Consider the following 23,235-nt stretch of genomic DNA (forward strand, 5'->3'; position numbering starts at 1 on the left):
AGAACATTTCTTTCTTTGTCTCTTTCTGCGTGCACTTTGTTCTTGTTAAGTGACATGTGGGACACACGTGATCGTACGTGATCGAAAACTACTTTGCGCGCCAACTCGAGCATGCGCATAACATCGTTACCATGACTACTTGAACCCCGGGAATCTTAGAAATAACAAGCAAAATGGCGGAAAAGCATACGATCTCTGTGATCGGCCTCCTCAAAGATGCGGAATTTCACATGGCAAAAGGGGCTGCGGAGGTACTTCTTGACATTGAAACTAGGAATGTTAAGGTTCAGATGAGATATAATTCAGGGGAAATGGTTCAAGATTTCCAACTGATTTGTTGTTTTTGTTTATGACATCAGCAACTTAGCCAAAGGAAACCCGAAGTCTTTACTGAACCTTACGTTCTTGGCTTGTTGGAGTGCGATTGGGATGCATTTATTCGCGACAAGAAGAAGGTATGGCAGCTTGTCGGCAATCGGTCGCGATAAAATCTTGATCGTGAAGAATCTGCGGCAGATACTTCGATAAATCGTAAATTTATATGCCTTCATTTTGGGTTTTCAGTCTCGAGGGTGAAGCTTGACGCTAACAAAGCTTAAGATTATATATGTATAAGCTTTAAAAATGTTAATCGTGATTAAAGTTGTTCGGCAAATCACGTATTTCTTAACCTTATCTACGACTAGAATCTGAGAGATTCCCATATTCCATTTATCAAAAAGCAGAAGTAACTTATAAAACATTGCTTTGACATAAGATGTGTGTTTTTAATGTTTTAAGCTTATTTTCTTTTTTTGCTTGACAGGAAATGGGAAAAGAAGTGTGGGGATTTCAAGAAAATGTCATCGCCTTTCTGAATGAAGAGTTAATTGGGGGACAAGAGGAATTTTCAAAATGGGCAATGGATAACCATGGATACAGATATTTTAGGTCTGCTGTTAAAACAGTTTTCAAATTTCTTTAATACATGCTGTTCATTGTAGTAGGTTTTCTTAACAGCTGTGAAATTCAAGCAGTAACGTGCACACTCTTGGTTAACCACATGTACTACAAAGGCCAAAAAGGTCAGATTTTTACTAAATTGGTACATTTGATACATGTTAAAAGAGAGATGAAATGGAAATTAAGGGAGATTTGGGGCGTCTATGTTTTTTTTTTTGTGGCCAAAGCCTTAATAGTTTGGCTAATGGACTAATTTTGCATTACTAGTGCTGTAAAAATCTATAGTTGAAAGATGCAAACAGACCCACAACAATAATATGATTGTTATTAAATAATGATTTGATATTCATGATGCATGCTGCAGAACACCTCAAATCCTTGCTATGAATGTCATCTGTGCTTTTATCCACCAAGCTCTGAAAATTTTTCCAGCTGATTTCACTTGACAGATATTGGTTAAGTTCCGGTTTTGAATTGCTAAGAATTACTCATAGTCAGATGTTGACCTCTCCTCAAGAATAAAGAAAGAGTCTTTAATTTGATGTGGGGGTATTAAAACAAAGAAATAGCAATCATAAGACAAAGTTAAAATTTCAAAAAAACACAGCTTGAATAGATGGGCAGGTAAAATTACCATAAATGGTGTTATTTTGATGACAAAGACCTATTATGCTTGCTAGTGTGTATTCTGAATAATTTATTTTCTCACTAGGCCCCTTCCACTTTGGCATGCGATGGCTAAAAAATCATATAAGGACTACCTCCTTGCCACAAAGGTACTATTATAATTTTTTGACAGAGAAGTACCTTTGTATCATACATGTGGATCTGTTGCACTTCTTGTGAACCAAATTTTCACTCCAGCAGCTTTAATTAATTAAGAGGGAAATATATGCTGACCACTCCCTCACCCCATGACTACAGAGAGCATCACAGTGTGACATTCTCTCTCTCTTGAGCTTTTTTTAAAAGTTCAAAACATTTCTCTAGAACAATTTATAACCAAGCTTTCAATGACATCCAAGGTTGTTGCATTTCTATATGCCTCTTTCAGATATTACAATGATGAATTCTGCACCTTTCATGAATCGGGTTTCTTTATACCAAATCTTATTTCTCGAGCCCCATGTATCCTCTCAAAGAGGCTTGCCTTCTGTTGCTTTCAGATGCTGTCTTCAACATTTGCAATCTGCTTTTTTGTGTTTTGGGATGTTCTTAATCAGTTGCAAACTCAAGATTTTGCACATTCATTTACACTGTAAACATGTAACTCCACTATAAATTCTATTTGTTATTAATGTGACTGTATTTGGGTGGCATTTGGAACATGCACATTATTAAACATTTAGTCAGCAAATGTGTCAGAATTATGCTGCTTCAGTATAAGCACATGTAAATATAATGTAGTGGTATTCAAATTTGTTAAGCCTCCAAAGAGGAAGCCAAATTGATTTGAGAAATTGGAAGGACAGGATATCAGGAGTTAAATTATGATGAAACAATATTGGGAGGAAAACACCTTTAGTTTATAAATTGTACTGTGGGAGGCTTAAATAATCAAGGGTTTGACAAATCGGGATTTTACATAAAACCACTGCAAAACTTATACTGTATTAATTTTGTACATATTTAAAGCTTGATTCTTGAGTTTACCTCTCATGAAATGAAATATTTCATATTCAGCAGCCTGCACATGTACCTGTTAATATTTTGCTCCTTTCCTACTTGGTTTGAAGTAATTTCAGAAGGAAGAACTTTGCCTGTAATTTGCTGCTAATTTGAAAACATTGCAAGAAGCAGACATTTTTACTATCACAAGGAAAATACTGGACAAAAAGTGCAAGATCTTTACAGTGTATCTCTCTAGGCATAAATTACCGAACTAGAACAAAACAATCAAACTTGATTTCTGGTTCTGGTTTTGGATTTTGCCCAAGGCCAGCATAGGGTGTTTGGTCAACACCTACTGCAAATGTGCAGGCTCTGAGGACAAGAGTGAGAGAATGTTAGCAATTTCTTGTGGAATACTCTGACAAACAAGATAAACATGTACTAATAATACTACGCTTGTTTGCAGCATCAGTTTGTCTATATGGACATAGCAGTGGGCCATGATAAGATTGGAAGGTTGCTGATTGAGGTAGGTGTAAATACACAAAATTAATATTGTTGTCATTATATATTTCATTATCTACACAATAGAAAACATTTACTGTGTTTCTATCGAGTTTTAGTGTAAATCTACTAGCATTCTATCACGAATGCCGCTCACTGATTTTCTATAATACTCACTATCTATTCTGTGATAGATATTGAGTAGCGTAGCAGTGTACCCTTGTTAACCCATTGACTCCCGTGCTGTCAGTAACCGGCTGTGACAAGCCTTGGCCTTTGTTCCACTTCTGACGTCATCATCTTTGACCAAAATTGGCATCAGCTATGTTCAACTTCTGCAGGAGGAAAAGATCTTTCCAATGATGCCCAGTTCAGAGTGATTGGCTCAGTGGAGCCTGAAATATGCACGAAAATGCTCAAAAAGTTGAGTGAAAAACTCAGAGCAAAATTTCTTGCAACTACACATGGCTACCCCATGGTAAAAATTGCCCGTTTCGGTGATGCTTTCTCAAAATTTTTTGAACTGGAAGCAAGCCCAGTAGAAGGTCAATCACTGCAGCAAAACGAAAAGAAAAGGAGAAAAAGGAAAGGCGAAAAAATTTTGATTTCTGCGCATGCCCAAGCAAAAATGGCGTAAAACGTGATGCTAGTGGAAAGAAAGGCATGCTGCCATGTTGCAAGTGCCTTTTTGAGTAGATTGGAACTAATTTGGCCCAAATCCAGCCTGAAAATCTCCAAAATGTCCAAAAAAATGCATTTTTTGGCAAAAAGCTCTGGGAGTTCAATGGGTTAACAAAATGACAGCTGCTACTTAGCATTTTGGAAGTGTCTGTGTAGGGGATTAAGATAAAGTTTTGAACGACTAGTAAATTTCTATCCGTGACAGTTGACTTGGGCTGTGCCCTCGTCAATTATGGTGTGATAGAAATCTCAAGCTCATAATCTGATTGTTAAATAGAAACACAAACGGAAGTTTGGGGGAACAAGAAATGCTGAAGGAACACAAGCCAACAGGTGAGTGTTACTACAGCTTTTTTGAGTTCTCCCAAACTATATATGGGTTATGGACCAAGTATCAGGTCAAGATGGCTGGTTATTGGCCGTCCTTTTTTGCATGGTTATGGACAGAGATGGAGTTGAGGTCCATAAACGCTCCCAAAAAAGAACGAGGCTAATTGAAATTAGAATAGACAAGCCTCACCGAAGAGTTGCAAAACTGAAATCAAAATTCTCACTATTCGTGGGTCAGCTTAATCGGGCTTTGAATAATCCGGCCTGGGTGGAAAGACGGAATGTGAGAGTGAAGTGTCTTGTCCAAAAACACAACATGATGACGCTGGCCAGTGATTGCACTCAAATCACTCAATCTAGAGTCCAGTAAGGTGACCATTAAATCACCTCCCACTGTCAATCCAAAAGAAAGAACTTATTCTTCAAGATTCTAATATTCAGGGTTCTTTTTTTCAACAGTTGTTCTCTGAAAGGTTACCAAAGACATGCAAAAACTTCCTTGAGCTTTGTTTGGGAAGTCGAACTGAGGCCGAACGGCATGACCCTCCTTTGAAACTATGGTACAAGAACTCCATATTTCACAGAATAGTTCCCAATGGATGGATTCAGGGTGGAGGTACAGTGCAAGAAGATTACTTACTTACTTACTTTGGCCCTTTACTCCTCCCGGAGCATAGTCCACCAATAACAACTCTCCAGTCTCCTCTGTCCTGAGCTATCCTTTCAAGAGGTTTCCATGTGTGTCCAGTCCTTTTAATGTCCTTTTCAAGCTCCCGTCGCCAGGTGTGCCGTGGTCTCCCTCTCTTTCTTTGACCTTGGGGGTTCCAGTTCAGGGCTTGACGGCCAGTGCTACTAGGTGGTTTGCGAAGCGTATGGCCAAGCCAGCTCCATCTCCTTTGTCGGATGTCCTCTTCCACTGGAGTTTGCTGCATCCTTGCCCATAGGTTCTCATTGCTGATAGTCTCTGGCCAATGGATTCTTAGAATTCTACGTAAGCACTGATTAATAAAGGTCTGGATCTTCTTCATCAATGCCTTGGTTGTCCGCCATGTTTCTGCTCCATACAACAATGCCGACTTAACGTTTGAGTTAAACAAACGTACCTTGGTGGATGTACCGATTTCTCTGGAGCACCAGACCTTTTTCAGCATGTTAAATGCTGATCGTGCCTTGCCGATCCTAGTTTTCACATCTGCGTCTGTTCCCCCACTTTTGTCCATTACACTGCCTAAATAGGTAAAAGACTCAACTTCCTCCAGTTCCTCCTCTTCAATTTTGACTGGCTCATCAGTGCCTGCATTGATCCTCATGATCTTTGTCTTCTGTTTATTGAGTGTCAGTCCTACTTGCATTGAGGTGCGATGCAGGTCCGATGTTTTTTCCTGCCTCTGCTGATGATTGTGTGACAGAAGCGCTAGATTGTCCGCAAAGTCCAGGTCGTCCAACTGCGACCACAAGGTCCACTGGATCCCGTTTCTTTTCTGGTTTGTGACAGCTCTCATGATCCAATCTATAGCCAAGATAAACAGAAAGGGTGACAGCAGGCATCCCTGCCTCACCCCGGTCTTAACCTCAAACTTCTCTGTCAGTTGCCCCTCGTGAACCACTCTGCAAGAAGATATATCATTGTTATTGCACACCTGTCTTCCTTTGTGCATGACTTGATTTTCACACATGACTACAGAACTTTAACTGATACCACAAGTAACTTACCAAAAACAGTGCTTGACTCTAATGCTAGCCCACCCTAGCCTGCGAACGCAGCCGTGTTTCTGGCTGTCATTTGTCTCTACCGAAAATAACGTCTGCGAACCCAAGCCAGGAAACGATTTCTGTGATGTAGGAATTTTAAGGCAATCACAGTTTAGCTCAAGTAGCCCCAGAACTACTGTGCGTGGTATTCGCTGCGAGGAGCACTCGAGTGTCATTCTATCATGGAATCTGATTGGCCAAGGAGAAACAAAATTCATTATGTCACAGAAATTGTTTCCTGGCTCGAGTTCGCAGACATTATTTTCGGTGGAGACAAGCAAGAGCAGGAAATACATCTGTGTTCACAGGCTAAGCCCACCTGGGAGGGGGGAGGGGAACCCCCACTTGCAAAGGTCGGGGACACTCATCATCTCGCTTAGGGGTATAAATCAAGGATTCTGGTCTCACTTAGGGTATTCATGACAATACACCACTATTTTAGCCATCAAAGTATCTTTTAGGATGCATTCAAAGAAACAATAATAAAAATGCTCTCTTTCTGCTGGTCTCTCAAGTCTGATCTATTAGCGTGGGTTCCCATCATGAACACAGTTTTCAGTGTCACGCAATTCAAAATATATCAAAATAACAATCAAAACCAGTCAATAGATAAAGTCCAGAATCTGGGAAATGAGAGAAAGTAAATATGCAAAGACTCGCCAAAATTCTGGTCACAGCAATTTTTCTTATGCAAGATATGCGGAAGAATTTTTTTACCCAAATTTATAGAGATTTGTATGGAGACGCCATGCTGGTGCCCATCCGTATGGGCACCAACATGGTGGCCGGAAACCAACAGAAACATCTGTCACTGAGTTTTGCTACAAAAGCATGAATTTATCCCTCGAGGAACTCTAAAACATTAAAATGATACTTTTTCTACGACATGAACTGTTCAGATAGCCAGGTTCCCCGAAATAAGTCACTTTTTTAACCATCATGACAGCTCTCTAGGCCATCATGTAAATGCCGCGTCATGCAAAAGCTTGGAAATTCAAGCGTAGTGTATCACAAAACCAAGAACCCATTCAGAGTGAAAATTTGTATGAATATTGGTTTTCAGCTGCTCTTATACATCATTTAAGTAAAATCTCAGGAAGATTAATAGCTTTGTAGTTTGATTTTTAGTGACGTCATGTGAAAACCAGCTATTCTGTTTTAGTGGTATCTTTTAGGGTACATACATACATACATACGTACATATATTTTTGATGAGGCAGGTCTGCGTCTGGCAACCCAGAGGGCTGGTGTGGACCTGCCATAAAATATATACCTAAAAACTAGAATCAGATCGAGTTAAGATGAGAAATCAGATCGATTTTGAGCCACACCGAGATTGATCTCCTTTAGAGGTTTCATTCATCAGAAGCTAGAATCTACATGTATAACTTGAGTAATTTAAACTTGTAACTATTAAAATGAAAAAAAAAAAAAGATTTGGGGATAATACACAGACAAGATGCTGATAATAGTAAATTGTTTTGCTTGGGTTTTAGACATTGAAGAAGGAAAAGGGATTGGAGGGGAGTCCATCTATGGCCCCTTCTTTGAAGGTAGGCAGTCTAAGTGTAATACAGTGTTTGTTTAGATTGTCTACAGTGAAACCGGTTTAAAGTGGACACCCTTGGGATATTCACTAGTGTCCACTTCAGGGTGTCTGCTCTAAACAGGTTGTAATATATTTAGCTCTTATTAACCGAGCAGGAGGTCTATGGGAGAATTTTGACCGAGGTGGTGAGTTCAGACCGAACGCAGTGAGGTCTGTACACACGAGCGAGGTCAAGATGCTCCCATACAGACCGACTTAGCTCGCTTAATAAGATGTTTATGATATGGCAAAGAAGAAAAATTTAAATCATTTAATGAAACTGGTTTGCTGACATTTTGCTTGCAAACAGAGATGAGCTTAACTTAAACCTGCCGAAATTTGCTCATCCACTTTACTTTTTTTTTGTCATCAGGCTTTTCGGCACTTCCATAAATGATTGAGCAGAGAATAAAAGAAAACAATGAACATTTTTGTATTTTAGTTTGCTACTTCTTCAACGCAAAATGAAACCGGTCTAGATGCCGGTCTCGATGGGAAAATGTAGACCGTGGTCAATATTGATTTCAGCCAATCAAATTCGTGAATTCGGTAGTTCCCAGTCCTTGTGAGAAACGGCCATATAATAATGTGCAATATTAGCTAATTATTAAACCTTTTGTAACACAGTGTAACATCAAAGACTGCTCATAGCACTATGTCCAGTCAGTCAATGCATCAATCTGGAATAATCTACTTAGGTTTAAAATGACATAGCTGAACAATGTTAAAGGGGTCTGAGCTGAGCTTTCAGAAGTAAAGAATCCTTGAAGTGTCTGCTTATTGAAGGGTTTGTGTGAATAAATGGCTTAATACTGGTGTCCATGTCCGCTAACAGGTGTCCACTGAATGCAGGTTTATTTTACAGTAAATGTGGGAAGAAAATTTAGAGACTCAAGCTAGTGCCCACTTAATAGAGGGTGTCCACTTAATACATGTATGGGGTCTGCTTAATACAGGTTTCACTGTATTGTTTAATGTATATACATGGAGTCTCTTTCTGAGCTATTATTTGGACTGTTATGCAATGTTTGTCTCCAAGCATCACGTCATAACTCAAGTAATGGCTGTGAACAAGGCTACAATGTATCTTAAATTGGAACAACCCATCTATAGCAGGTGTTTGTTTGATTGGTCAAACAATTTCCCTCAAAATTGCATCACAAGGAAAAATAACGTCTGTGTAACCTTCTTGTGTACGGAGCTGGTGCCTTTCTGGTTCCATAGGCGTGGACTCACTCGTACATATGTATTTCTTTTTCTGATTTGGTTTCCTTTTCATTCACAGATGAAGACTTTTCCATACCGCACGCCAAGAGAGGTATCGTGGGTATGGCCAACAGGGGCCGGCATACAAATGGCTCTCAATTCTTCATCACGTTACAGCCTGCTCCTTGGATGGACACCAAATATGTTGCTTTCGGGTAAGGAACATACCACTTCATATATGCTGTACAGTATATCAGTAAGCTAAGAAGGGCATGCGAAACTTGAAACACTAAGTTTGAAAACTAGGGATCACTGGGATGGTCCCACTTTTGGCTTTGTCACGTTAACCTTCGTAAGCGCCACTGATGAACCTACAGGTTCTTAATCTTATCTCCAAGTTTGAAACTTGCTAGAAAAATTTCCTTTGTTCTTGGTACCCGTGTTCTTAACTGGGAGGGGCGGGTACTCGGCGGGTATGTAAATCTTTGGGTCGGAGTGTGCCGCTGGGACATACCACATACCACACCATATTATTATATGGCAAGCTCCGCGACCGGGCAAGATCAATCAAATCCTGCACTGTGATTGGCTACCCGAGCGGGCAAGATGGAGCTATCTTGCCCGCTCGGGACTACCCGGCGCGTCCCGCAAGAAAAATTTCCCCGAAAGCCATAATAAATCCTTTATTGACCAAGCTTGTTCGGTCAAGATGGCTGGATATTGGCCTCGTTCTTTTTTTGCGAGTTTATGGACCTCGACTCCGTCTCGGTCCATAAACACGCAAAAGAAGAACTTGGCCAATATCCAGCCGTCTTGACCTCACACTTGGTCAATAACCCATATATATCAGCTTGATTTTGCAACCCTATTGTAGACTAGGCACCAAAAACCCGTACTCTATCCCAGACTAGCTATTTTCCATGCAGAAACGTTATCACTATCGTTGTCGAACATACGTTAACTAAACCAATATCTCACAAAGTCACTTCCGAGTCTCAATTCCCATTATAAAACCCCTGATAAAAAGCCAGGTGTTCTAGAACAAAGTATTTACACACTGGCCACTTTTCCGGTAAATTATACCCAATTCTAGACTAAAACTGTTTTACCTCTATACCCTATCCCAAACAAACCTGCCTGAAAACCATGCACTTCACAGCGGCGCATACCCATATAGTTTATATTTGGGAGTGTGTCCCCTCCCCCTCCCCCCAAGGGTTCTTAACAGCATATTGTTGATGTAGGGAGAAACTTAGCGCTGATCACTCTTGTTTGCAGACAAGTTATAGAGGGCGCTCGAGTTCTTGATGAACTGGAAAAACAGGAAACATTTAATGAAAGACCCAAGTCTCAGTGTGTCATCTTGGACTGTGGATTATTCGATGTGAAAGGCCTGTGGGATACCCCCAGATCTTAATTTATCGGCTGAACTTACAGCTATCTTTAAATCACTCTGTACGACTTGGCTGTGTGCGAAAGAGTGATTGAAATCTACGTATCCACATCATCACCTTTTATGAAGCATAAATTCATGTCCGAATACCTGCTTACCAAATATCTTTGAAATCGAATGACCAAGTTATATTGACTATTGCTGGATTACACAATGGTAGTAACTTCTCTGTCACCTTGCTGTGCAAGTTTGTTTGATCGTTAGATATGGAAGACTGTTTTATTCTGCTCATGTGCGAGTATTTATAGGATTAGCTTGTTGTTAGCATAGCGGAATTAAATGTCGAGTAGACATCACACCGCAGTTACGTAGTTTGGCCAATTAGCACATGTGCAAATCGCGCCGCCACAAGAATATTTTTTGATGTTGAACGTACTTCTTCTACAATTATGAAAAGAGTTATTTATGAGGCAAATGAACACCGAATCTTGAGACAAAATCTGAACTTCTCAGTAATATTTAGGTGAGTTATCTATTTCCGGAGCGTTTGCAAGAAATTTCAAAATACGAGTACACGGTAAAAAGAAGTCTATTTTCGATAATATGTATAATATAGAAACCCTGGAGACTTCTACTGATTGCATTTAAAGTGCTTAATATAGATGAAATAAAGATTTTAACGGAGTCTTTGTGTAACTTTGGCGACCATTGATACCAACCAACCGTATATAGAAAAATTAAGTTTATCTGTTAATTACTGGAAACGAAGGGAAAAAAGAATTGTTTACATGGGGCAGGGTCAGATGAACGATATTGGAAAGTTAATGGGGCAAAGTTAATTATTTTCCCAATTTTCATCGTTCGTTTCAGATTAGGTATCAAAATTCCCGCAGCAGTGTTCAGGGTCTGTTCGCTTACATTTATAGGAGAATCTTTGTTTAAAATATTTGCCTCATTACCATAAGCGATACGGTTTCTGATGGAGCTACAAAGAGATTAATACTGAATATTGAAAGGGCACAGCACGATTAACTGTCCCAAGGAATTTGAGCGCGATGTATTGAATACTTTTTGTGCGACGAGGGTTTAAAAGTTCAAATTTTACAAAGAATGTATGAGCTCATTAGCGCTTTTGCCACACAGAAATTTTGATATTTTTCAAAGCCAATTTCTCCTCGAATATTACACCCAAAGCGCTAAAAATTTCACCACTTATTAAGTTTCACAAGCCCTTTACGTTTTTCTAGTAAAATCGTGTCTAGCATGATGCCTTCTATGCGCAAAGTCGTATGTTAATGAGGAAAAATGTAAACAATCACGTCAGCAAAGATTCGCCTATTAGAGAACTGTTGAGAGAATTTAAATACTGAGAATTTATAACTGCTGGGGTAAAATTTTACTTCTGATGCGAATGGAGACTATTTTACAGAATAATTGTAAATGTGCGCTGGTACTTCTTCATAAGGGCTAGACCATTTGACTTTTCAGAAGGGGGCTGGACGATTTTGAAAAAAAAGTCCGCAAGCATACTTGAAAACTCGTGCACACGACCATTGCCGAAAAAAAAAAATCACCCCGCCCATTGAGCCAAAAAAGCATAAAAAAGCATGTTACACGGAGAAAAGATATATATACACAAGTCTCGCGAAAATAAAAATATAGTGTATGAAAGGGTTAAAAAATTCCTGGTAATACAAAATCATCCATCCTGTCACCCTCCCCTCTCCCACCCTCAAACGCCCACCCTAAATATGCAAATTTTAGTTCTCAGAAGTTGGCACGTGCAGCTCGTGCTGATGACATGGTAAATGGTACATGTTGAATACGAAGCTTAGCTATAGGCTCCGTGTACACTACGTATATATACGCCAGAGAAATTTGAAAACACGGCTTTATTTCTACGGTTAGGCCTACCGTCCACACTAATCCGTCACGAAAACGGAGCTTTTCGACAACGCGCTCTTCGCACCGAAGGAATTTGAAAACGCCGGTTTGGCGTTTTAGTGTGGACATAAAACATTTTAAAACATACGGAGCTTTTCGAAAACGATGTGGTCACCAGCATCATTTGGTTTCCCTGTTCGAGTTTTCGGCTCAAACACCAATCCAAAATAACCGGCGATTGTTGCGTTTTTAAATTCTCCCTGCGTAGTGTGGACGGAAAACAATTGACGCTTTTGCAGATTTAAACCTCCGTTTTCAAATTCCTTCGGCCGCGAAGTGCGGATGGGGCCTAAAAGACCCAGACTGTGTCAGCTGGCGACACTAAAGGCTCCACCTTAGTTTCTCCGGTAAAGTACTACAAAAGGTTACCCTGCAGTGTCTAAACGCGCTAATAGGGAGCTTAAGCAAACCACGACGACGACGGCAACGAGAATTTCACCAGACAAAAGATTTAATGAGAAAACAATAGCTTTGCACGAGCGTTATAAATCTTTGTACATTTCTTTGCCTTCCTCTGCAAAACAATAACGTGAAATGACCAAGTTCTGCGTAGTTTGAGGAACGCAAGCGACGACGGCTAATTTTTCGTATTTCCATTGGAATGAATTGAACGCTGCCATTACATATTAGCCTCAGCACGTTTTTAGAGCCATTGGCGTACTAAACAGATCTAGAGAATTGCGAATTTCGCTGGTAAAATATAAATTCCTTTTTTTACTAGGCCCCGTCCTCGGCGTCGGGAAGGAACTCCCCAATCTGCAGCTTTGCGCACTGAAAGGCTTAGAGGCCAGGAAGCCTTATTTAAAAACAGTGCACAAAATCTCTCGCCGTTTATCGACAATGTGAAATGAAACAGATGTCCTCCTGAAATGTCGAATTACTCAAAAACTGAGATATGTAACCCCAACGTGCCAACTTAACCAGACTAAGTAGGTAAACAAGCGATAAAATGCATATAAAATAAAAAGGTGACGATAAATAACGCCAGCGCAAAAGCTATTAATGATTGAAAAAGAATGGAAGGTGAAGCTAAGATGCTAGAAATATCAAAACTATGCCACGGAATGTATGTACGGAATGCATCAGCAAATAAAGAGAAGACAACCAAGATAAAACACGAACAGGCTGAAGGACGTTAGGATATAAATTAACGCTTAGAACAACAGAGTACAGGATAATTTAACAAAGTTAGAACTAAGAAGATTGAAGACAGGGGTAAAAATGAGCAAAGCTAAGAAGGTACGCGAGCTAAAGCTGAAAGCAAAACCTAGTGCGTGGGGACATAACCAAGACGAGCCAAAGATAAATGAACCAGCTGATACACATAAATACTAGGAAAATTACCCCATCTTTGGTTCCTTTTGCTCCACCAGCCGGCTAAGGGACCCAAAAGTGCGTGTTGTTGCAAGACTTTTAGTGTAGTGAAGACAGTTCTGGATTCTTTGCAGCAAGTTCATGCGGCGGCTGGAGGTGGTTAACAAGTGTCCACACTACAGCGAAAGTTGACTGTCGTCCCGGAGTACTAATGAACGAACACGTTTCAGGTGAAGCAACCAAATTTGTAGGAGCGCAAAGGACTACTGTACCGACCCCCGATCTCGGCGGTATGTGAAAAGATTACTTAAATTTATGCTGTGAACTAATTAATTATGCAGTGCCTGAGTGCAGAAATATGTATTTCTTTTAGGTGTTTAATTAGGTTGTTTTGTATTAGTTCCCATTGGGATAATCAGGCCTTTATATACCACTCCTTGTCAATACCACTTGACGCCGACCAGTTTACTCGAGGATGTTTTTCCTTATTGCTAATATCGTTGTATAAAATAGCGTGTGACATTTTCTTATATTCTCTGGCTTGTAACCTGTATTCAGCGTGTCTCAGATTCTTGTAAATAAACTCGATTATTGCTGGCGGCTCCCTCCGTTATTTGTTGTATTATTTGTCTCCTGAATTATAATAGAAATGTTTTCTTTTCGGCTGAGCGAACTCACTTTTCTTTCTGCCTCCAAATTACAAAAAAAAAAAGGGGAGGAACGTTTACGCGCAAGCTAAATCGAAACTGTTGCTAGAATTATTGCACAGGATTTGCAGGTAGAAGGTATAACGTATTCGGGCTCCGCCCGTGGTACATGCCCCGAAACGGGTCTGTTTTTCAAACTTCTCAAACTAATTGCAAGATATCATATAAATTTGCAACTGCCACCAACTCACAGTAGCTTCACACTTTACAAAATCAGAAATTTCCCAAGGTTCCCTTGTTCACTAAATTTAACACTACCCTCCCTACCCCCACGCACGACTAAAAGGGGGGCGCCTCTGGCTCCCACGCTCCCTTGACAAAGTCTTAGGTTGTCATGGTTACAGTTTTAATGCTTCACTGGACGAAGCACAAAAGAAAGGTATTATCTAATTACTTGGGAGACTCGTTGGCAACCTTTTAGAAAGCTCTCTTTGTTAAAGATAGGGATGTGGAGTCAATATGACTCGAGTTAGTTTTAACACCTTTGTACTGAATTTTCGAAGAACTTGGGCCTACGTAAAAAGTCAATGTCCCTTGAGTTTGGAATATTTACCCTTGAAGGTTTTCTGGTTATCCAGAACTTTCTTCAATTTTATTGCAATGAAGAGCGGTAATAATTGCACGTAGTTTATTCAAATGCAGATTTCGTGCTATTTTTATTTGTTAACAATACTATCTCGTTGAACAAAAACAGAGTCTCTTTTCATTGCAAGACAAAACAAAATCATGGCCAGTGGTCGGCAGATAGCATGGCCACAGAAATTAAAAATAAATGGGTCTTTCATACAAGGCCAGAATGTCCACTATGAACTGAGCTATTAAAACTCCTCGTTTTAACTGCGGCAACTGGGACTTATTTATGAGAAGTTACCATGTTAACACAGTTGATTTCAAACACCCGGTGTTTCGTGAAAGTTCCAATTCAGTTTGATGTCAGTTTCACGGCTCATTGCCACTGTTGTAGTTGACGTACCAATTGCGTTTGATTTCGGTGATGCATAAACTGTCAATAATCACGTTTTCTCATCATTAATAGGTACATCTCTCCCAGCTGGGGTGTCTCTCAAACAGTCAGCAAAAAATATTTCATCGGCTTCTGAATAACGTAAAATCGACCCATCAGAGAATGTATAACGGTTCACGATCGCGACCGACGGCAGAATTTTACCTCCTTGTAAGGGTAGGTTTTAATTTATTCAATCATGCAGTCAAGGGAATGTATACGACATCAGGAAAACGTGTGACTAGATTCGTAGGGTCTTAAACTGGGTCTTAAAACAGTTAAGCAAAACCCACACGCAAGTTTACTTAGCTTCGCAGCTTTAGTTACTTCAATCAACTATATCTACTAATTGTTTGTTCTAGTTACCAGTTTCAAGGATGTTGTTTCGTCAAAGACCAACAAAGCACACACAACATATACGTATTCCTCCCACAATTACAAACTGAGTTTCGTACAAAGCGATGGCGCCCTGAATCAATAATGGACGCAACAGACGGTAGGAACCGCGCAACATGTTGTCTTCGTCGGGCGCGATCGCTCTCGCACGAGGTTAATCTTGAATTAATCAAATTGTGTTCAGTGGTCGACTATTACCCAAAATGTCGCCAAAGATGCAGCTCTTTATTTTAACAGGTTGAAACTTGAAAGTAACGATTATGGAGCAAACGTTGAACTCATCCTTACAAATTAAAAGCCTTGTTGGCAGGTGAAAATAATGCATCTAGTGACTGACAGCCCCAGGGCAGTCCGGTCCCGTCCGGTAGCTGGGAAAAATGTCCACAAGACGTAAATTGTGACGTGACGTAAATACAAATAACTATTGTACTATTGTCTCTTATCTGGAGTATTAATAGAATTAATACAGTCCACTGAAAGTTACTGAACTTGTAACACGATAAAAAAAGATCGAGAACAATCGCCTTTGAAAAGCAGTACACAAAAAAATGTCTCAATGATGACATATTTCATCGATATCATACAAGGCACCCACCCCAACATGGGCATTTCGTGAGAGAGATGGTGTGCGATTATGCAGGTAATAACAACTCGTTTAATGACGTTTGTGATGGCGGTTGACAAACGATGCAAATTACCGAACTAATTTCACTTCTTAAAATCTTGGGTAAATTTTGATCAGGTAAAAGACAGGAAAAAAAAAAATTGAAAGTTGACCTCATGATCCACCAAATATTGTACACAACAAACAAACAAAAGTACTTGAGTACCAGTTAAAAGACTCTCATCCTTTGAACTTGCTAATGGAATTTGGCGATACATCAAGACATTGTCACCTTGTAGATGAATATCTTTATTCTCCTCACCTGATTACTTGACAGTGTATTGTTAAAGTAATGAGGAATTACCTTTTGATCTCATTTCTCTACAGGCTGCCGCGGATGAATCGTCTGTAGCGGCTTGCCCTCTCACTCACCAGGTCCAAATGATCTGCAAGCTAAAGAACATTGAGCCGCTGGTAATGCCATTCAACATTCAAAAGAAATCAAAAGAGTTTCTTGAGGTAAACTCCACAGGCAAGGTACCAGTTCTCGTTCATCAGGTCAGTGAAGAAGAGGCCCTTGTTCTTGACGATCCGTTACTTATCGCTAAGTACCTGGAAGAGCTCTATCCAAATCCACCAATCAGGAGCAAGAGTAAGGAAGCCATTGTCGCCGGTAGTAATATTTTCCAAAAATTCTGCGCTCTCATAAAGAACAAAGATCCGACAAAAGATGCCTACCTCAAAACAGCGCTGCTGAAGAAAATGGAGGAGCTGGAATCGCTTTTACAGAGCACTGATGGATTCTTTATGGAAGGTGACAGCTTGAAGCTTTCTGACTGTAGTTTACTCCCCAAGCTCCTGCTCGTTCGCGTGGCTGCTAAGGAGTTGAAAGGCTTCGAGATTCCCGCGAGGCTCCAAGGGGTCTGGGACTATATTCACGCTGGCGAGAAACACGTCGCCTTTCGCGAAACCTGTCCGTCTGATGACCTAATCAAAGAGCATTGGTCGAGAAATTTTGCAGTGCCCATGTTGGAAGGATACGAAAGAAAACTGTAGTGCCTCATCTTGAATAAGTAGAAATCGAGAACGGACAGTGTTCTCTGTAAGTAACGTTAAGGTCAGGCGGAGAAAAGCTAGACTAGCGTAATATTAAACTTGCTGCAGAAGGAAAGCACAAAACGAAAAACGGAAAAGCTTGAACTGGAATTTTTTCTTCTTTGTATGTATAAACGCTGTGTAGCAGTAATAGATTATGCAAACGTTTGTTTGAATTTACTGGCTTAGCTCAACCAAACGATCTCAGTTTGTATCGTTTACTCGAAGCCACTTGTCTATGTTCTTCGTCGCTCAATCTTCTTGTTCAAACCCGGCCCTGACGCGCTAATTTTTGAACTGCGCCACCTAAGAGAAGCAAAAAAAAAAATCGATGTTCTTCCTTGCTTACAAAATAAAGACAATGCTAAAGTTGTTTTGGCCCCATCTAATACTTAACTCGAAAATCCTATGTTTAATTTGACAAAGTACAAGAAATTTGAAATTTGAAGACCTGGTGACACTTTGCGAGCTTGAGACAAAGTTTTGGCGCCATATTAAAGCTTAGAGACACAAAAGTTCTGATATTTTTCATTTTATTTGTACAACTGTTATGTTATCTGCTGTATGCCAGATAGGGGACTAACTGGTCACCGACCGGGGGTATCAAGACTCCGGGACTTAATCTTTACTCTGCTGAACTTCTACGTCTTCTAATACTTGTACTTTCTCTACTTCTGCTTTTTCTACTAAATAATTATAATAATAACAATAATAATAATAATAATAATAATAATAATAATAATAATAATAATAATAATAACAGCAACAACAACAATAATAATAATTTTTTAAAATAATAATAATAATTGTATTTTTTACTACTAATAATAATGTTTATTAGTGGCTTATAAAAAATTACAACTGTAAAAATTCTTAGGACAATATATATGTCAGGGAAATACTAACTTACAAACGAATTACAAATTACACTCATTCTTTACAACCCTTATAAATTTGTCTATTGTCATTTGTCGAAAAAATTTAAATAAGAATAGTAAAAAATACTCTAATAATAATAATAATAATAATAATAATAATAATAATAATAATAATAAAATTTATACAGCGCCATTTCCCAATGGTTCAATGGCGCTTTACAATAAATTAAATTAGGCTTTAGTAGATTGTGCTCGAAAAAAAAGCTTATTATGCTTTTAGCAGTGCTCATATTTTTTAGAAATTATGCCAAAATTATGCTACTTTCTGAAAATTATGCTTTCTGTCACCGAAGTTATGCTACTTGGATTTTAAGGAAAATAAAGATCGCCAGTAGCTTAACTCTATCAATTTTGACTTTAATGAACATTCAGACAGTCCACCTTCCAGTCTTACAGTCTTCAGCATGGCAAATACGCATGTGCGCACCTCGAAAAGCCAAATGATATCCAAATCAACCATTTCTGGGTTCTGAATCCGGGTCAGAAAGTTACTTGTATATACTTGTTTTAGACGCCATCCAGGCAAAGCCCTCAGTTTAGTATAAAGACAACTATGCATGTTGTTAATCTCTCTGTTATCGGTTATTGTACTGAAGCATTACACAAGCCTGTAAATAGTCCACGAGAGCATGCTCTTGTGAATCATTGAATCAGTGGATGTACTCGAGGACGACGCCATCTTTGATCTAAGGCCTGAGGGGCCGAGCCGCCGAGCCATAAGCGTGGTGGCCTGAGGAGAGTCTCAGCCTCTCAGATATGTACGGGGTGACCTAGCTAGAGTCTTCCAGACCTCGATATTTTCCAATAACAATACAGAAGTAAAGTACAAACTGAATTATTCTAGAACTATGATGGGTTTTTTTTTGTTTTCAAGGCATAAAAGCTCGGATTATGCTAGCAGTGCTAAACTGAAATAAAAGCTTTAAATTATGCTCGTTTTTCTAAATTATGCTAAAAATTATGCTAGCACAATCTACCAAAGCCTAAATTAAATCCATAAAAACAAATTACCTAGTCATAAAAAATGCAACGTACTTTAAATACAACTTTACCTAGTATAAAAACTACAATTTTACAATGCACTCACTTTTACTGCTAACTTCTAGCCACGCTCGGGATTCAAGGCTAGGGTAAATCAGGTGATACAAAACAAAGTACTCGGAGTAAATCCTAAACGAACGCAGCTGACTCGATAAGGCAAGCAGAGAGTAACCAATTGAGAACTAGAAAAATAGAATAATCTTTACAACAGCTAACCTTGAGTCTATCAAGGGGAGGTCACAAGAACTACATGAACATGTACACAGGTGAACGTACGAACGCAAAATTCTAGCTATAGAATGAAATGTTTCCAAGGAAGAGGCGTTCAATTAAGAATTAAGTGTTCCCAAGTTAACCTTAGCTTCGCTTGCCAAAACGTAGCGTTCTTAAAAACATAATTTCTAAATATTTGGCTCCACAACACAAGGAAAGACAGAAAAGCCCATCCATAACAAAACATAAAAGATGCTCCAATGAATGGGGTCCTGAATAGAGATACCTGCCAACCCATGGTGGAAATTTTTTATCTTATTAAATTTTCATAAACATGATAATACGTAACGTTTGGCAAAGTTTTAAAAAAAATCTACACATAGCGTTTAGAGCCACCTTACAATTTTAAAAATTTAAGGTGGCTCTGAACCCTATGTACAGAATTTTTTTAAACTTTGCCAAACGTTGCGTCTTATCATGTTTACTAAAATTTGATAATATAAAAAAATTTCACCCTGCGGTTTTTTAATAATAAACCCCTAAAGTTGTAATTGAGGGTGTTTTTAGCAGGTCAAACTGTTGCTATGGCAACCTATTGCGTCACGAAAATGATAACAACGTGTTCACCAATTATTTGGCAGTTTTATGATACCATGGCTAAAGCATCAAGTGTTAAAGAGTGGTTATAACGACCCATCAAAATCTAACTGCTGGAATCTGTTTTGAGCCACCTTAAATGACAGAATTGGGGGAAGCCAGTATTTTGGCGTGAGACTCGCGCCAAAATACATGAATCAACGAATATTTTTAGATCTAAAGTAGTTCCAAACTACTTCTAAGCAACCATTTCAAGATGATGATCTCAAACTACTTTCAAATTTTGTCAGAATAGTTTCCTTCCGTTGTACAATGCACTTGAAACACCGTCTATCAACCCCCTGCCTAATCATCGCTCAGAAAGGAAATGACAGATTGGGACTGGGTTCTAGAATGGGCGCGTCGTAGAAAAGGATCGTGACTCTTCAGTGAGGACGGTGTACAGTTGTTGGCTTGCAAGCGAATTTGTTGGGCGCTTTTTTCCCCGTCTTTTCCGATATGGCCGAGAGTAAATCGGATCTGACCCTTTTTGTGAAGGTATTATACTTCTTTTAGAGCTCAGCTTTCTTATTCTGGTCGAAATAAGCGGTGGTTTATTGATCATTTCGTTTGTTGTTCAAACAGGCCTCGACCATCAACGATTCGGAATTCGGAGCCGACGTGTTTGCTCAAAGGTTTATGATGATGCTTGTACTTAAAGATATCGCCGTCGACATCAGTCTTGTGGATGCGGTTAAGAGTAGAACCATGAAAAAACTACCGGCCTTGCAGTTTTTGGAGAACGACTTAATAGAAGACCCAGCCGAAATCGAGACCCTCATCGAGAAAATATCTCCCGATCATCCACTGCGAAGCCAAGACGAAGAGGTGAATCAACTTGTTTTTAAAGGCCCTGGGAGCGGCGTTTATCACAAATTCTGTCTGCTGGCGAAGAACGCAGATTCTTCCACTGACGAGAGGCTAAAAGGAATCCTAAAGGAAGAACTTAAAGCCCTTGACGAGTTCTTGAAGTCAGAGAAAATGCCTGGGAAATTTCTTGGCGGCGAGGACTTGTGTCTTCCCGATTGTATCTTGCTTCCCAAATTGCTGCACATCAAAGTAGTAGCAAAGGTGTTCAAAGATTTCGAAATTCCCGAAGAATTCGAAGGAATTCACAGATACATGAATGCAGCTAACGACAATCAAGCTTTCACGAGAACCTCGCCTTCAGAAGAAGTTATCGTGGATGCATGGGCTCGTGCTATGAAGGTTCCAAACCCGCTTCAGCGAAAGGCAAGAAAGCATTGATAGATTATCATGACCATGGCGTCTCGCAGAGATATCTGTAATTAATCTAGTCTTTTGTAGAGGTTTTCGAATTACTTCTGTATTTCTTGCACAACGTGTGGAATTTTTTTTCTGTGTTTCGTGTACTAATATCTTCGACTTGGTACAAAACCGCCGTTCAAAAGAACAGTACACGTGTACTCAGTTGACTACCAACATAACACTGATTTGAATTTATGGCTAGCGCAAATACTAGCTTCTAATAGATCTTCTGCATAGGCAGTACTAGATTTGTGCTTGGCGGTTCATGAAATAATATATATGTCTTCGTTTATTATTCTGTCGGTAAAGTTGTATAAGTAAGCTTATATGAAGTATTCAAGTTGTCGAAATTTAGCTTTGTTCTGGCCGTCTGATCTAGACACATATTTGTTGTTTGTACTCACAGCGTTGTGGTAAGCCTAACTCAAGCTGTTTCGATTCGGTTGATTCGCCACGATATAAGGCTTTTGTCTCCTTTCAGTCTCCCTAAAGTGCCTTTTTTGGGGTAAAGTGCAAGTTCGTCGCTTGGAAACCGACCATGGAATACCACACATAGCAGAACCGGTATTATTTTGTTGGTTTTAGCGATTTAGCTCTAGGATAATAGTTCTGAAACGCGTACTTTTACTGTAGCGATCATCTTTCGGAGAGCTTATGCGTGATCCAAATTCCTAGAGGGGGCGTCATGGCTTGCTTTACTCGGTGTAAAGTTGACAAAACTGTAAAAGCTTAGAGCTCGCGTCACCCGATTGAGTATCACATTAGCCGTGTCATCATCGTACACGGGTATCGCTAAAGATCACGATAATTATGCATGCGAGGTCAGCTGTATAATATGATCTTCACTCCTTGGCAATGCTTTGAGGATGAATCAAAGATTTGTAATAAATAGCAGCGATCAGGCTTATTAGTTCCTGTTTTTGTGTTACGTGTGTCTCAACTAACATTTTATTTTCTTTGGATTATATTTATAACATATAACTAACAGGAGCTTCGGTATGCTTTAATATTTTTTGGTTGTAATGAGTCCACATTATTTACTGAGTAAAAGGGCCTTGTTCACCTATTTGTTCAGAAAGCTACCCAGAATTTAAAGAGATCAAAATACTAGTTGCCACTGTTTCATGAATAACCTGTATGGAATGTGGTCCACAATTTGTTTTAACACACATACTGTATGTTCTGTCAAGCTTGTCATTCAAAAGGTCACTTTAGCCATGTTTGTTTAAGAGTGGAAACAAAAGAACCTTTATTTGAAGCAAGCAGGGTGGGGACAGATGAGGAGGAATTAATTTTTCCTGTCAAGTCAAATTACTTATCAATTCTTGTTTCTATGTTATTCCAAGATTTGTTGATTCAAGTGACATTAAATGAAATAGAACAATTGAAGAATTGCATTAATTTTAAATGAAAATTTTGCAAACATTTTATAAATCTTGCATGAAAAAGTGGGAATCAAGGCTTATAAAGTTAATTAAATCTTGATTGCAACTTTGTTGTGTCTTTGAAAATGTGTCAATGATAATAATAACAATAATAATATTAAAATTTTTAATTTTCTAAGAAATTAGATTATGTAATTTCCTACCTGTAATGAATTACCTCAGAAATTAAAACAATTTTTTACTGCCTGTAGCTTTCTTCTGCATGACCATAGCATAAGTTATGGTTGTACCTCTGAAGGTTGCCACCCTTCCAGGACAGCTTAAACCAGAATTAATGTTTTGAAGACTTCACTTGTATTTGTGTTGTTTATATTGATCCTGTCTCAGTTACACAATTATGAATAGACGAGAGAAAATAACACTCAAGTGAAGTCTTGTAAATGTTGTGACGCAATGTTCCAATTTGTATTTTGGTGATAAAATGAAATGATACCTCTTCAGGGACTTCTTTGTCAAAGAGAGAGAACATCTGTTGATAAACAGATCAGGCAGTCACTACCCTGTGGTCAACGGTTTATCAATAGATTGCGAGCAGTTAGCTAAAAGTTGAGTTCAAATCGCTAAACTACAAATTGCAGCTTATTATCTCAGTTTTAATGTACAGTTCCCAGTTTTGTCAGTTA

The 23,235-nt window shown here is 39.1% G+C and overlaps 3 protein-coding genes across 4 annotated transcripts; all 3 read left to right on the top strand.

The window, feature by feature from the left end:
- The first annotated feature begins 116 nt into the window (after positions 1 to 116).
- LOC110060449 (putative inactive peptidyl-prolyl cis-trans isomerase-like 6) lies at positions 117 to 10,691 on the top strand. The gene is made up of 9 exons (XM_020767231.2): positions 117 to 251; positions 360 to 455; positions 806 to 930; positions 1,655 to 1,718; positions 3,020 to 3,082; positions 4,528 to 4,684; positions 7,317 to 7,373; positions 8,694 to 8,829; positions 9,893 to 10,691. Exons 1-9 carry the CDS (start codon positions 174 to 176, stop codon positions 10,029 to 10,031), a joined length of 915 nt encoding a protein of 304 aa, XP_020622890.1. The 5' UTR covers positions 117 to 173; the 3' UTR covers positions 10,032 to 10,691.
- A 4,284-nt stretch (positions 10,692 to 14,975) lies between these two features.
- Positions 14,976 to 17,585, top strand: LOC110060453 (chloride intracellular channel protein 2-like). 2 transcript variants are annotated; one of them, XM_020767235.2, is made up of 2 exons: positions 14,976 to 15,146; positions 16,363 to 17,585. In XM_020767235.2, the coding sequence occupies exons 1-2, from the start codon at positions 15,099 to 15,101 to the stop codon at positions 17,029 to 17,031; spliced, it is 717 nt and encodes a 238-aa protein (XP_020622894.2). In that variant the 5' UTR covers positions 14,976 to 15,098; the 3' UTR covers positions 17,032 to 17,585. The 2 variants fall into 2 exon arrangements, with proteins under 2 accessions (XP_020622894.2, XP_020622893.2); XM_020767234.2 differs by having other exon boundaries at positions 14,978 to 15,152.
- A 2,671-nt stretch (positions 17,586 to 20,256) lies between these two features.
- LOC110060423 (chloride intracellular channel protein 1-like) lies at positions 20,257 to 21,294 on the top strand. Its single transcript, XM_020767200.2, has 2 exons — positions 20,257 to 20,396; positions 20,484 to 21,294. The coding sequence occupies exons 1-2, from the start codon at positions 20,358 to 20,360 to the stop codon at positions 21,144 to 21,146; spliced, it is 702 nt and encodes a 233-aa protein (XP_020622859.2). The 5' UTR covers positions 20,257 to 20,357; the 3' UTR covers positions 21,147 to 21,294.
- Positions 21,295 to 23,235: the final 1,941 nt, after the last annotated feature.

Source organism: Orbicella faveolata, unplaced genomic scaffold (assembly GCF_042242905.1).
Source record: "Orbicella faveolata isolate gen_17 unplaced genomic scaffold, um_ofav_v1 contig_12, whole genome shotgun sequence".
NCBI lineage: Eukaryota > Metazoa > Cnidaria > Anthozoa > Scleractinia > Merulinidae > Orbicella > Orbicella faveolata.

Bases quoted from the DNA above. Each gene is read 5' to 3' on its own strand.
- LOC110060449 (XM_020767231.2), top strand. From the start codon at position 174: ATGGCGGAAAAGCATACGATCTCTGTGATCGGCCTCCTCAAAGATGCG. The intron at 252-359 runs GTACTTCTTGAC...TTATGACATCAG, and splicing joins TGGCAAAAGGGGCTGCGGAG to CAACTTAGCCAAAGGAAACC. The intron at 3,083-4,527 runs GTAGGTGTAAAT...TTTTTTCAACAG, and splicing joins TTGGAAGGTTGCTGATTGAG to TTGTTCTCTGAAAGGTTACC.
- LOC110060453 (XM_020767234.2), top strand. From the start codon at position 15,099: ATGTATAACGGTTCACGATCGCGACCGACGGCAGAATTTTACCTCCTT. The intron at 15,153-16,362 runs GTAGGTTTTAAT...ATTTCTCTACAG, and splicing joins AATTTTACCTCCTTGTAAGG to GCTGCCGCGGATGAATCGTC.
- LOC110060423 (XM_020767200.2), top strand. From the start codon at position 20,358: ATGGCCGAGAGTAAATCGGATCTGACCCTTTTTGTGAAG. The intron at 20,397-20,483 runs GTATTATACTTC...TTGTTCAAACAG, and splicing joins ATCTGACCCTTTTTGTGAAG to GCCTCGACCATCAACGATTC.